Genomic DNA, 14,565 nt, shown 5'->3' with positions numbered 1-14,565 from the left:
TCTTTTTTCGTTTAGAATTCTCATAATAAATCCATTTCTCATCACCAGTAACGATTCGATGCAAAAATCCCTTTCTTTTCTGTCTTTCAAGCAGCAATTCACAAATGGTCTTTCTTCATTCAACGTCTCTGTCTAGGGCTGTCCAGAAATTATTACACAACCCAGAACATAGCCTAGTGAAGTTTTTCTCATTATACTATCAATTCTTTATTGAAAAACATTTTTTACAGATTTATTTTAAGTCTTCTAGGGGTTGCTCAACGCTCTTGAACATTTTAACTAAAATATAACAGAAAATGTATTAAAACGCTATCTTACTTTTGTTCTTACTTGGTCTTACTCAATTAAATTTATTAAAGTAATTATGGAAATTGTTATTTTTTATATAGTACACACTTGTCCAAAAATGAGAATAATTACTCCGAAAAACACCGGAAAAACCCTTTGGTGGGAACAATATACACACCTTCCTAATATGAAAAATCCAAAACTTGAAATCTTTTATGACCGTCCGAGAAAAAAAATTCCATTAAAAGTTTTCGGCATTGTCCAAAAAGTTTGCAAAATGGTGCAGTATGTATCTTTGGAATAAAAATCATAAAAATAAGTCAGAAATTGTGTTAAAACATTTTTTTATTTTTACAAAGCCCTAGTGAGTAATATTTCATTCTAAACAAGTTTTTGTAATTCTAGTAAAAAACAGTTTTTGTCAAGTGTTAAATTCTGCGTTACAACTTTTTTTTAACTTCAAAGCAAAAATACCAAATTCTGTTAAAGAACATGATAACTGTAGGAAAACAGTTTGTTTTCTATGTTTGAACAGATGTACTCGAGAATCGACAGGAGCTTCACAAAATCAAAGAAGATGTTCAGACTGTCTCACACTTGTTGCAAGAGGAGTGTCACATCAGTGCAATCAATACACCTTCAGAGAAAATCTTAAAAACCTTGCTTCAAAGGATCTAAAAGCTAGTGAACAGATTGCATCGACTGTTATCTCAGCAAAACAGTCCTCACCTCATAGAACTGTCAGAATAGTACAAAGTGGTGGAGGCCGTCCCATGCTAATTACTCCAGGTAAAGGGAATCTTGCTTAATTCTTCAACAGTAAAAGTACTCCATAAAATGTTTTGCATTTTATTAAGGCCACTGCTTTTTAAATGTCTCAAGTTGGTGTTTTTCAAATTTCTTTCCTAAAAGTCCTTCAAACCCCAAAAGACTGTTTGTTGATGTGCCACTTCTACGAGCTCAAGATCTTGTCAGCATACAAAACAACACTGGACTGTTAAATAACAACATCAAAAAAGTTGAGTCTACATTAAACCAAGTCACCAATACAAAAGTTGTCGAGCCAAGATTTAAAGAAAAGTTTCTTGACATTGGAAAGCAATTGGCAGACCACTTCTCACACACACAGATATCCATTTCAAACTAGCATTAAGCAACCCGTAAAACGGGTTATGGTCGGTCTGTTAATTTATAGTGGCTGTTTTCCACAATTTAAAGTTGCGAAACCATAACTAATACCCTTTTAGAAAAACGCCTTCAAATTTAAAAAATTAAACCATCTGTTAAGTTAAAATAAAAAGTATTCGGAGGTAAAATAATTTACCAATTATTTAATATTGAGTAATTTACCATTGACATAGGTCATATGAGTGTTAGGCAGAACCATTTTCCTCGATATTACCAAGTTCAACGCAATACGTTTTTAGTCACTGACTCAAAATAATAACACTTCATTTAAATTGACGAAAAAGTGAAGCTAAATTCTTGTGATATTTTTTATAACATGAACTTTAATTTATAAGATTAATATAAAGCGCACGTTAATTATACATGAATTAACTTTTTGGTATCCCCTTGATACATGTTTCTTTAAAAAAGGAAACTCTCTTTAAAACTTTAAATTCCCTTCAATATTTTGACACTAATAAAGGACCTCCCTTTCCCGTTTTTGCCGTTTTACCTTAATGGTGGTCAGGAGAATATTTTTATTAAGAGTAGTCAAGTTTTTGATGAAGATCTTTTACCAGAATACCGAAATGTAAAACAATGATTTACGTGTATAAGAATTTTTTTTTTTTTTTAATATTTACAAGAATTTAACATATGTAAGAATTTTTTCTTTCCTCAAAAGTGTTGCAAATGCAAACTAAGCTAATTAATTAGTTAAAAACATAAAATTTAAGTAACTCGATATTTGAAAAATGCGCTAAACTACAATATTAACCACCAAATTACGTGCAGCAAATTATTAGGCTTAAAATAGAGAAAACTTTAAAAAAAATTGAACTAATTGAATACATTTATATCATTTTAACTGACCAAAATTTACAATAAAAGGTGATCAGGTTTCTTTTTATAAATCGTATAAACGCGTCAATCGTAAATCCTAAAGAAAAAAAAAATGGAATTATGATACTATAATTACAACAACAAAAAAACAAAACAAAAATAAAACACCACATAAAAACTGAAAATCGATATACCTATTTATAGTAAGCCATTTTGACATGGCAGTTAATATAAACATTTATCGAAAATGTAACAATAAAATCTGTTTTGAAGTACAAAAGGATTAACAATACTATATATATATATATATATATATATATATATATATATATATATATATATATATATATATATATATATATATATATATAAACCATTTTAAGATATAAATTGCATTTTTAGCATAATGTTGTCTTGGCTTTCAGTAAATAAATAAAAGCAGTTAGTTCCAATAATGAAACAACCTATTATTCATTTTTTACAATAGTCACCAACATGAAGGTGTCTATTGTTAAAAATGAATACCAACACAAAACATCACAACAATAACACATATCAATAGAATATTTACATCCTTGATCCTAAAATCCAGTGAAGATAACAAACCAAATTAAAATATGAAAGGCAAAATTAGAAAACCAATTTAAAGTTAATTATATTTATCTTTTTACTAAACATATAAATACATAAAAGTATATTTGTTTTTATGTTCAATATTAGTTATTCAATTACTTCAAATTTAGGACATGAAAACACCCTAGATTTAAAGATCAAGGTTGCATACTCTCATACACATAATGCTAAAAATTAACAGACATTATTATGTGTTTTGAGAATAATTAAAAAAGGCTAGACAACACAACCTAGCTCCAAAGCAGTAACTCCGCCTGGCACTAAATGCTGCCTAGTCACAACTCTGCTGTAAGTACATTGCTTGGGTGGCAAGGTTATCAATCTTGCTCAACATAATGACAACTCACACCAATTTGAAAACATGGAAACAACATAATTTAAACATATATACAACTATAAACAAATATGGTTTTATATAACACATTTGATTAATAATCTTTTCAATTTGATGAAGAGTAGCTTGTTCAGCTATTAGAAGTGGGACTGAGTGGTAAATGAAATCTTCCATCATAAAAAATTTGTATGTATTCCAGAGATGTAAAGGATTGTCACGTTCATAAAAGGTCAAAATAATTGAAAACAACTGTCTAATTTTCTTTGGCATATGTCTTAAAACCGCCTCAGAAAGAGTATTCTGCCATTCAGTGTCATCTTGCAACAGACCTTTCAAAACACATGCTTCACAAAACGTTTCAAGGACAATACCATTAACAGTATGCACATCCTCCCAAGATGTTGCTCCTTTTGCTTGCAAAAGTAACAGTCTAAGAAAAAACTATTCTCTAGTTGGATTAACTTTATCCATTCTTACTATCACCTTATTACCACCCCTTTATCTAACCTTCCATTTACAATGTTTATCATCAAATATAAAGTGATAAGGAATGTCTACATACGAATAGCAATATGCTCTTTCATTTTCAGTATTTAACTTAAACCATGCCATTAGGTGCATATCACGCTGAGCTGCACGATCTAAAGCCATATGTTCTGCTCCTTCTCTAAAATACACTAATTGATTTTCAGGTAGATGTTTACCAAGTCACAGCACTTTAAAAACACAGAAAGAACATAATATAAACATATGTACAAACTATAAGCACAATAAATGTGTTTAAATATGTATATAAGGTTAAATATATACTAAAATAAATAAATACCTTATATACATATTTAAACAAATTTTTAAAACAATTATGTAACACATATTTACACATACACAAACAGTAAAAAAACACTTTACATTATTATGAAAACACATTGATAAAACAACTATAAAGCACTTATTACCACATACACATACATATCAAAAAAGTATATATGCAAACAATAAACGCGTGCAAACAAAAATTTTAAAAATGATGCAAGAAAATTTAAAAAGATACAAAATATATATTTACAAACAATTCACTTTACCTTATTTTTTTTCTCATAAGGACTGTAATCTTCATAACAACATTTAACCTTTACATACAATAACATGTCACATGCATTGTCAGTGTTGGCACAAAGTTTTAATTTTTTTTTTTCTAAATTTTCTAAAAAAGAACAAAAATAGTTGATAGCATCACAGAAATTTCAAAGTAAAAATAACAATTTTATGGAAACAGCAATAGTATAACTTTAAATAACATCCATACCCCTATTTTCCTTCTAAAATATAAAATAATAAAAATAAAACTGCTAAAAGAAAAACTAAAACAAACAAAATCTAAACGATATAAAAAATTAAAATCCTTTCTACTTTAAATCCTTTCTACTTTATCTAATAAAAGTTTTAATCCTTTCTACTTTATCTGATAAAAATGTATATATAACTATTTCATATACTTACTTCAATTATAATATGATATATAATTGATGAAGATGGTTCTTGATGTAATATATCTAAACTAATAATTAAATTCCAAAAGGAAAAAAGTTTTAACTCGCTCAAAAGATCTTTCTCTAATAGCCGCGTGCATTTGAAGAACGCGCTCTTCCAAAGCCTAGTAACTAATTCAAAGCCTAGTAACGAATGACGAAACGACGTTAAACGTTAAACATTAAACGTTAAGCATTTCTGTAGTAATTATATTATATATGACAAGCAGAAGTCCAGAAAAAAACTTGTGGCTCACTGCAAAAATTTGTCTGAGCTACTGAATGATGTCTTGTTGCAACGTCATGTTCAAGGTGACTACTTGGTGAATTTGGGCATCGATGGTGGAGATGGTTTCCTTAAAGTCACTCTTGGCATTCAAGAATAAGAAACAAGACTTCCATCCATTTCACCACCAGGCAAAAAAGCCGTCTTATTTCAAACACCCAGAGACATTGGAGTTAAACGCCAACTTCTCGTTGCAGTTGCTGAGGATGTTCCTGAAAATTATGATAACCTCAAAAGCATCTTGTCTTTAATTTGTCCAAGTGGAGGAGATTCTTCTTTGTCCTGTGATATGAAGTTAGCAAACCTTGTTTGCGGGCTTCAATCCCATGCAAGCCCTCATCCATGTATTTGGTGTGATGCGGATCACTGTAACTTGCCTCAATGTGGAAAACTCCGCACTTTTGGCTCAATAAGAAAGTGTTTTGCTTCATTTCAAGATTCAGGTCTGGACCACAAAAAGGCCAAGCAGTTTCAAAATGTTGTTCATGATCCACTCTTAGATGTGCATGGCTCTACTTTTGTTCTTGACAAGATCCCACCCATGGAACTTCATCTTTCACTTGGTGTGGTGAACCATTTGTTTAAAACACTGAAAGAAACCTGGGATAAACCTTATGAATGGCCAAAAGCACTTCACATCAAGCTTCAGTCATTTCATGGAGGCCAGTTTGCTGGCAATGAGTGCCGAAAACGTTTGAAACATGTTGATCTTCTTTAAAGACTTGCTGAAGAAGACTCAGCATTCCAAGTTTTTCCATGGATTGATACATTCAATGTTTGATGCAGTTGTCTCCTATTGTTTTGGAAATCAGTTGCAGAGTAACTATGCTGAAAAAATCACACCGTTAAAAAATTCCTTTCTTTGTTTGCCAAAGGTAAGTGTGACACCTAAAGTCCACGCCGTCTTCTTTCATGTCAAGGAATTCATTGATCACAGTAAGGAATCTCTTGGCAAGTACAGTGAGCAATCCACAGAGGCATTGCATCACAACTTCAGGGCACATTGGGAAAGATACAAGAGGCCAATAGATCATCCAGAATATTTGCGAAACCTACAAAATTGTCTTGTTGATTTCAACAGCAAGAACTTGTGAAAGCATTGGCTTCTCTTGAAAACCTGTTAAAATTTTTCAAGAAAATCATTATTTTGAATTTAAAATTCTGATTAAAGTAAAGGAATGCACTGTTTGTTTTTTGAATTTAATATGTGGAAAGTGCTGTGAAGAAATTTTTGATTTCAGAAGAAAAAATAACGTTGTATTTATTAAGAATAAAATGTTCAGAAAAGCAAAAATTTTTTGATTATGATTCTCAAAGCAGTCAACATACAATTTCTGACTTATTTTTATGTTTTTTATTACAAAGATAAAAAATGTCACATTTCCAGCATTTTTTAACTTTTTTGACTATGCCGAAAACTTCAAAGTGAATTTTTTTTCTCGGGCGGTCATAAAAGATTTCAATTTTTGGATTTTTCATATCAGGAAGGTGTGTATATCGTACCCAACAAAGGGTTTTTCCGGTGCTTTTCGGAGTAATTATTCCCATTTTCGGACAAGTGTGAGTAGTAATATGATGCACAACTAGTGCCTGTTTGTTTACGTTCTACATATATTTCTGGAAAATAATTCAATATTTTCATAGTTTTTAAGGTCCAAAATGAGGAAAAATGTCGAAATTGTCACTTTAAGTTAGTAAGTTCAAGTTATTAGTTTCAAATGTTTAGTGTTTTTTTGTCAAAACTTGGAAACAGCTTCCGATGTTGTTCCACACCTTGCAATAGCCGTGCTCTCTGTTGTTCATCTGTTGTTATTATTGTTGCAAAATCTGAGATTAGTTTGACGCCTCGTTCGGCAGCATCGTTGACAACTTTTACTGTTCGAACAAACTTTTCAGCAACTTGGAAGTCTTCATCTGCTGCCCATTGATTCACTGGTTTAGCAAGCCAATCTCTTCTGATGTTGAGATTCTGGAACAACAGATGTTACTCCGGTCCTAACAGACTCTTCAATGTTGTGTTGCGTTTGATTTGTCTGAAGATTGGTTTACCCATTCGGAAGTTTTCAGGCACTGCTATTGTCCACAATTTGTTTGCTATTTCTTGCTTAACATGGTCACTCATTTTAGGATGATGACTAAATAAAGCAAAAGGAACAACTTCTTCAGTGAGGTACCATCGATGGTTGTTTAGTTTGGCTACCACAACATCTGCAATTTCTCTGTCTACATTGCGGAAATCCATCATGTCATGAATGAGTTCTAGATCGTTTACGGGAGCATCGGCTCCAATACTTGCTTGCATCCATGCTGAGGTGTAAAAAAGAGCCAAGAATCTGTTTATACGTTCCAGTTTAATCACAGTTTCCTTGTCGTATTTCATTTCTTTTGAAAACAAGAACATCTTCCCAGCATATATGTTGCAAGCCATCCAACGAGCCTGATGTATGGCTCCAGGTTTGAGGAAATGGATACCACGAGGTGGTGTTTCACCCAGAACAATAAGATTATTTTCTGCGCACTCTCGGTAGTCGTCCCGAGAAAACACAGATGATTCCTTGCTATTGAGCAGCATTTTTAAATTTTCAATGACTCGTTCTTTAACTTCCAACAACCATAGATTTTCAATTTTCAGCAACTTGATAGGTGATTGCTTATCGAGACCTGACCATGCCTCTTTGAAGGTAGCAAACATTTTGTTTTCTGGTCCTCTGATTTCACCAAACGGTGATTTCCAAACAGCGCTAGCTCAAGTTCAAGGATATGATGACGACAAGCAAGATAAAATAGCTTTTTATCAACAAGTTCTTCGATAAGTTTAGCTGCACCCTTATGGACCCCACTGTTGCTTGCTGTAGTATCAAATACCAAAGCGACAACTGATTCTTTTAATCCCCATGCTTCTAAGAGATCATATGAGGCATCAGCTTGAGTTTGTCCTTTAGAATCTCCTAGTTGTGGCACACCCAGCAATTTTCTCGATGAAAATTCTGGTGAACCTGACAGAAGAATTGCTAGACGTTCAAACTTATCACCAAGAGAGTCCTGCATTAACTTTCCATCCCAGTGCATGGCACCAAATTGAGGTGGTTTTTCCTTTATTTTCTCCATTATGTTTTCTGCAATGTGCTGTCTGTTTGACATTCGCTTTCGACGCGTAGTTGAACGGGATACATCGAAGTCGTCTAGATTGCCACCCGCTGCTTTTATTATAGCTGAAACTATCATTGTAGTTTGATTGTCGGACAACTTTAACTCGTCACATTCCATAATTTTTCTGGGAACTTGAAATGTAACAAATTCATGAAACTCGATTTTTTCAATAATGTGATCTGGCTCAAAATCCGGATCAATTTCCGTACAACCAACTTGTGCATCATCCTCGGACTCTTCAAAAAATTCATTTCCTTCTAGCTCTTCAGCTGCTCTTTTCTCTAGTCTTTCTGTTTCTTTTTCTTGTCGTTGTTGCTGCTATTCAATTCTGGTCAGAAGCTGTAAAGCCATTGCTTCAAAAATTTTATCCTGGCCATTCGTACTAGAATTTCTTTCATGTTTCTGATCAAGATAAAACGCAATGTCGTCATCTTTGTGTTTCTGAGATAGAAGTCTAGATTTTCTTATGTCATCAATTGCATCTGGAGCACCAATGTCGAAAAGCATATCAAGCTCTGAGATGAAGTTTTCTCGTTTGTTACCAGGGTCGGTGGCACGACTTCTATTTTTTTTTAAACTGGTCCATTCATTCCATAATCCAAGAACATCAAACATACAGTTTTGTCTTACTTTGGTTTTGATGCGAGCCATGTGCCAATAATCTGCAACACTGTCTGCAACGATGTAAGAAATTTCTTCATTCTTAACACTGTTACCAACGCTATCAGGATCATGTCTCAGATATAAAACATACTTCATCACCTGTCTGCGTGTAGATAACTTTGCTCCTGTAATTGATGAACATGGCTGACCAATCAACCAAAAATTTGTACTAGTTCTAGTGGTAGGTTTTGAAGATGACGGAGTTGCGGGAACACTCGAAGGTAATGGCGAAGACGGTATAATTGGTTTTGTCACTTTTAATTCTTTTCCACTCCTAGTCTACATTTTCTATTTTTTCTAAACAAAAATGCAAAATTGTATGTACCCAATCATAGCATGCAGGTAAAATGAATAACTGTTGTAACAAAAACATTATTTCCTATGTGTTTTAGAAAATGACATACAATTTGTTTGATTTGGGTCAAATTTGGGTCAAAATTGTGTAAAATTTAAAAAAAAATACTCACAATAACTTAAATAATCATCAAATTATCAATTGGCATCCATAACTTAATTAATCAATAACCTAAATTGATCAATTTCAACATTTTTCGACAGTTATACTAAAAATAACATAGCGTTTTTGTACATTTTCTGTTAAAATTTACTTAAAATATTCAAGAGCTTTGAGCAACTCTTAGAAGACTTTAAATAAATCTGTAAAAAATGTTTTTCAATAAAGCATTGATAGTATAATGGGAAAAACTTCACTAGGCTATGTTCTGGGTTGTGTAATAATTTCTGGACAGCCCTAATCTCTGTCTTTCAATTCATGTGGAACCCAATGAGACATTTTTTGAATCATACCCATGGCTTTGAGGCGTCTGACATTGTTGATTGTTCAACTCCTAACGATTTTGCAAGTTCCTCTTGCGTTTGACAAGAATCCTGATCGAGCAATGCTGCCAATTCTGTATCTTCAAGTTTTTTCGGCTGTCCTGGTCGCTCTTGGTCTTCCTAACAAAAATCACCACTTTTAAACCGTGCAAACCACTTCTGACACGTTCGCTCAGCTAGACCATGGTCACCATAAACTTCAACCAAAATACGATGACTTTCGGTAGCACTTTTCTTCATGCTAAAGTAATGATGAATCCCCCGCAAAAACACCTAATCAGGAACAAAAATCGACATTATCAGTTAAATTAAAAATAGTGTTGTTTACGCTTAAATCAAATGATTTATAATGAAAATGATGCGCAATAACAGTGATCTTTGCACGCATGCGTGGCTAAACGAAACGCTGAGACAATAAGCTAGTTTCGTAATCCCTTGTCAAACCGCACGAATTAATTCCTAGACCAAATACTTCCAGGTGGCAAATTATCCCACTCTTGTTTCGATTTTTTTCCTTACACAAAATCATAGGTGAAATCCAATTGGTTCCTGTAGCATTTGTACATGCAACTACAGTTACATTTTCTCCTCTATCTGCATGAGTAGCTGTGTGTACACGCTCGCTTCTTTTTTTGCCATTACTACATGAGTGCCAGTCATTGTTAATTGCAATCGAGTTTCATCGACGTTGTTAATCAATTCATGATTGTGTGCCGAATTTAGTTTTTCGTAGACTTTATCAACAAGATTGTAAAAGTTTAGAACAGTTTCAGCATTGAATCGCATTAGCCTACCATTATTCAAATTTTCATATTTCCTAGGAGCAACATCAGAATGGCGCTTGAGAAATCCTGCAAGCCAATCTTTGCCTGAATTTATTTATATCATTAGTTTATTCATATATATATTTTAGAAATCATTTATTTCATTTGTTTATTAATAAATACATTCATATAATTATTTTAATTTTAGTATTTCATTTAAATATATAGATAAAACTGATTTTGATTAATTTTTCTTAATTCGAATATAAAATTAAAGTAAAAAACTATTAAAATAAGTGCCAGCAATTTAATTCTTGAAACGGCAGATTTTTTGAGTACATATTACATATGCATATTTTCTAAGTTGTATTCTTGTTATACCTTGTTATACTATTTCTTGAAGACGAAATACTATTTGTTTCAACTCAGATTCTACTGTTTCGCGAATAATGCACTTTTGACCTAGTTTAAGTTTTGGTGATCTATCCTTTCTCATTAACCAGTCTCTGAGAGTTCTTTGAGGAATGTTTTGATTTCGCGATGCTGCCGCTACTGGATTTCCATTTCTAACAGAATGTAGGGCCTTTTTCAAATCCTCTGTTTATCATTTCGCCCTAATAGTTATTCTAAAAAGAATGAAAATAATCTTTGACAAAATTTCTAATAGAGTTTTTTAAATTAATGGAAAAAGCAACATTGCATTTGACAACGAATATTGCAACTGATAACGAACATTCCAAGTGACAGCGAAATCATTTATAAGCATGTTTAAGTTTAAAACAATAATGAGGTTGTGAAAAGATAACAGTAACACAAGTAAATTCCAAAGGAATTCCGTAAACTGTCATTTTTGCGTTAAGTGATGCAGTTAGCGCAGCAGCTTAAATAATATTTTTAAAGAACTTTAAAATTTTCATTTTTTGTTTCAATTATTTAAACTTCAACATTAAATTACAGTAGTTTAAAGTAAATTTGAGAGCGAAAACGTTAAATTACAAGTATCGAGTGCAGTTACAACACATATTCACAAAATCTCAATATCGAAAATCAAAATAAACAGGTCGCGTTATTTACCCATTTCAGTCTGGCAATATTGGCCCGATATAAATATTTTTAATGTAAAACGGTTGTTTTTTTTTACATTGTTAACATTCCTTACTTTCAAAAATCAAATAATGTATTGGGCATATGAATAAACAAAAATAACTATAGGGCAAAGTGCCCAACTAATGGCCACAAATTTCTTATTGATAGCCGTGAAGAATGCCTTATTCTAACGGAGCTCTTACTTTTTCACTGTTATATTGGTGACAAACGGCTTTACCTAAAAAAAAGTCTAAAATAAAATATGCTTCATTCAGAGAAAAATTTATTTAAACAGATTTCAATTTCGTACAATTAATGGCCGGGTAGACCAAATAGTAGCCAGCAAATTGAGAAATAGTACCTATTATGAGCCAGTTACATAACCTATAACTGACATATCTAAGAATGCTTACATATCAAAAAGTATTTTTTTATCAGACGATTATAGCCCAATAATGAGCTAGGAACTACTAGTTACTGAGAAAAATATAAATATTTTTTAGCAAAAAAGAGTATAGTGAAATAAACTCTATTTTGAAAAAAAAAAATTTTTTTTCTTGGTTTATAGCAGTACTTTAACGGAGTGTTTATTTGTTATTCAAATCTACCTAGTGTATTAAATAGGAAATAAAAAAATCAGTTGAGAAATTTTTTAATTGCTATTAAACTCTTGAACTAAATTAGCATTTTTAGATCTTTTTTGTGTCTCTTTCTTCTGTTCTTCTTTTTCTTTTTTTTTTTTTTTTTTTTCTAATCTTTTTTCTTCAGTTGCTTTCTCTTTCCGTTATTCAATTTAGATTCCATTGCTTCTTGGGAAGTTAATACAAAGTATTTTTGAACCTTTCTTCGATTTTCTATTGACTTGATAGTATATATCTTTGGATAAGGCAAAATATCATTGTCACTATCATTAGCCGAACTCTTTGTACAAGACTTAATTGGTGTCAGAACAGGCTGAATAATATCTTCACTTGGCATCTGACTATAATGAGAGGGGGTTTCATTGGTCAAATAACAAGGCTGGTCTGTGATTTCATTTTGAATAGAATTTGACTAAACGATGGTTTCATTTAGAATTGGAATAGAAAGGTCTGTGTTTTCATTTCACACTGGAACATCTTTTTCAAAAACATCCTTTATGTATGAACTCTTTTTCAGTTTGAGTTCTTAATATACTTTATACAAAGGATCTGGAATGTAATAACTATCTGGATACAGATGTTGAAAGTTTTAAACTGCTCATGTGTTAAATAAGTATCCCAAACAAAAGAAGCATTATTATTGTCAAAGTTTACCATATGTTTTTTCATATTCAGACATTTTCAGATTTATTTGTGCTTGATTCTATTTCAAAATGAACTCCCTCTTCTATCACATTTTCTAATGTTGTTATTCTAGTGTCAGTTTTGATGGGTTGCAAACTTGATTCAAGCAGATCATTTTCATCAAGCAGTTGTTGTATGGAATAGACAAAATTAGGCAAGTAAGCTGTACTTGGAATAGCAGATGGGTTGTATGGATATATGCCACATGATTGAAACCCTGAAATAATGAAATCAGCTGCGAGGGCTTGGTTCCAGGTTTTCCTGAAAAGACCACAAAAATTTGGCTTATCAACCGTAAATTTTGGCTTGTCAACCGTAACTCCAGGATATTCATTTGTTAATTCATGACAGATTTGATTGTAATATGTTTTAAGAGGACCAAATATTGTTTGATCTGGAGGCGCTGGCCAATACGAACAATGTGCTGGCATTTCCACAATATGAATATTGTTTTCGATTGCAACAGTCAATATTTCAACCGAGTCATGAGAATCGTGGCCATCAACTATGAGAACTTTTGGTCTAATTCTACCTATGTTAGGCAAGAAAGTATTGGTTAACCAGATAAGCAATCCCTTGCTTTGTCCAACCTGCTTCACTAAAACTCCAATATGAGCCTGAAGGTGCATCCGTAGAATTGAAAGATTAAAGAGACCTAATTGTCTTACCTTTTGCTGTTAATGTGGAGGCACTAAGCCACTAGCAGCATTTATAGCAGCAATTATGGTTATTGTTTCACGTTTTCCTGTTATACGATATTGAAGGTGTTTTGTACCTCTTTTTGCAATTATTTTTGGAGGTTTAAAGTCCATCTGTAACCCGCACTCATCTATATTCCAAATCGAAGATGGCTTTAAAAATGCATGAGTTTCCTTCAAAACTTCATGCAGTGAATAGAAATATTTTGCTAATTTTGGAACAGACATTAGGCCATCCCATATTTTTTTTTTGACAGCCAAAATACACGCGGAGTCGCTAATGAGTGGCGTAGAGGTCATATTTATAAGTTAAATTTTTTTATTTTTTATTTTTTCCTGTTAGAAGTATTCGCGTCGGTGGTTCGAAGTTACGCACTAGGCAATTTATGACCAAAATTGAGCAGTTTTCAACACAACGGCGCGAATCAGTTCTGATGTCGAATCCAGTTAATTTTTTCATTTATATTCTCTTCATGTGTTCCTATACCAAAAAAACACTGTGCTTTTCGAGTTAAGAAATACATAATACCTACCGTTCACTGATTTTGATAGAAAAATCAACATTTGTGTTATTTCAAAGTGCCTTTTTGTTGATCTATGAGGTCATTTTCAGTCATGGTGCAATATTTATTTTTTTTTTACTTCTTAATGGTATCAAATGATGTTTTTAAAAAAATTACTTTTATTGGAACCTAAAATTAAACAAAGCCAAACTTAAAATGGTTTCCCCCAAAAGATTTGTTATAGGACTTTAAATATTTTGCTACAGATTTAACTAGATCAAAATGTGTTGATATATTTCAGAAAAATACCTACTTAGATTTTGTGTGTTATTTTAAATTCTCATTAAATTTTAAGTGCTCATTGCAATTAAATTGTTAAAGGTTTATAAATTTCTATTCGCGCTGATCATTTGAAACTGCCCATAAAAACTCAAAAAATGTAAAAAAGTTAAACTTTAA

General features: G+C 32.2%; 2 protein-coding genes across 2 annotated transcripts in view; both read right to left on the bottom strand.

Moving 5' to 3' along the window:
- Positions 1-3,244: 3,244 nt before the first annotated feature.
- Positions 3,245-4,104, bottom strand: LOC149884751 (uncharacterized). Its single transcript, XM_090096291.1, has 2 exons — positions 3,828-4,104; positions 3,245-3,695 (listed from the first exon to the last, which is right to left on the bottom strand). Exons 1-2 carry the CDS (start codon positions 3,914-3,916, stop codon positions 3,275-3,277), a joined length of 510 nt encoding a protein of 169 aa, XP_089952417.1. The 5' UTR covers positions 3,917-4,104; the 3' UTR covers positions 3,245-3,274.
- A 7,306-nt stretch (positions 4,105-11,410) lies between these two features.
- LOC149884750 (uncharacterized) overlaps positions 11,411-14,565 on the bottom strand; it is a 3,198-nt gene continuing 43 nt past the window's right edge. The window contains exon 1 of the mRNA XM_090096440.1: positions 11,411-14,565. This exon is cut by the window's right edge and continues 43 nt beyond it. Coding sequence (XP_089952566.1) covers positions 12,893-13,534 — 642 coding nt within the window. The 5' untranslated portion in view covers positions 13,535-14,565 and the 3' untranslated portion in view covers positions 11,411-12,892.

This window comes from Hydra viridissima, unplaced genomic scaffold, assembly GCF_058129835.1.
Source record: "Hydra viridissima isolate aposymbiotic clone 2 unplaced genomic scaffold, HvirCarnegie_v1 scaffold_8, whole genome shotgun sequence".
NCBI classification, from domain to species: domain Eukaryota; kingdom Metazoa; phylum Cnidaria; class Hydrozoa; order Anthoathecata; family Hydridae; genus Hydra; species Hydra viridissima.
Note: the sequence above shows the minus strand (reverse complement) of the source record. Positions and strands in the feature narration are given on the sequence as shown.

Excerpts from the sequence above, each read along its gene's own strand:
- LOC149884751 (XM_090096291.1), bottom strand. The coding sequence starts at position 3,916 with ATGGCTTTAGATCGTGCAGCTCAGCGTGATATGCACCTAATGGCATGG. Across the intron at positions 3,696-3,827 it reads GAAAGAGCATATTGCTATTC|ACTGTTACTTTTGCAAGCAA; the intron begins GTATGTAGACAT and ends GTTTTTTCTTAG.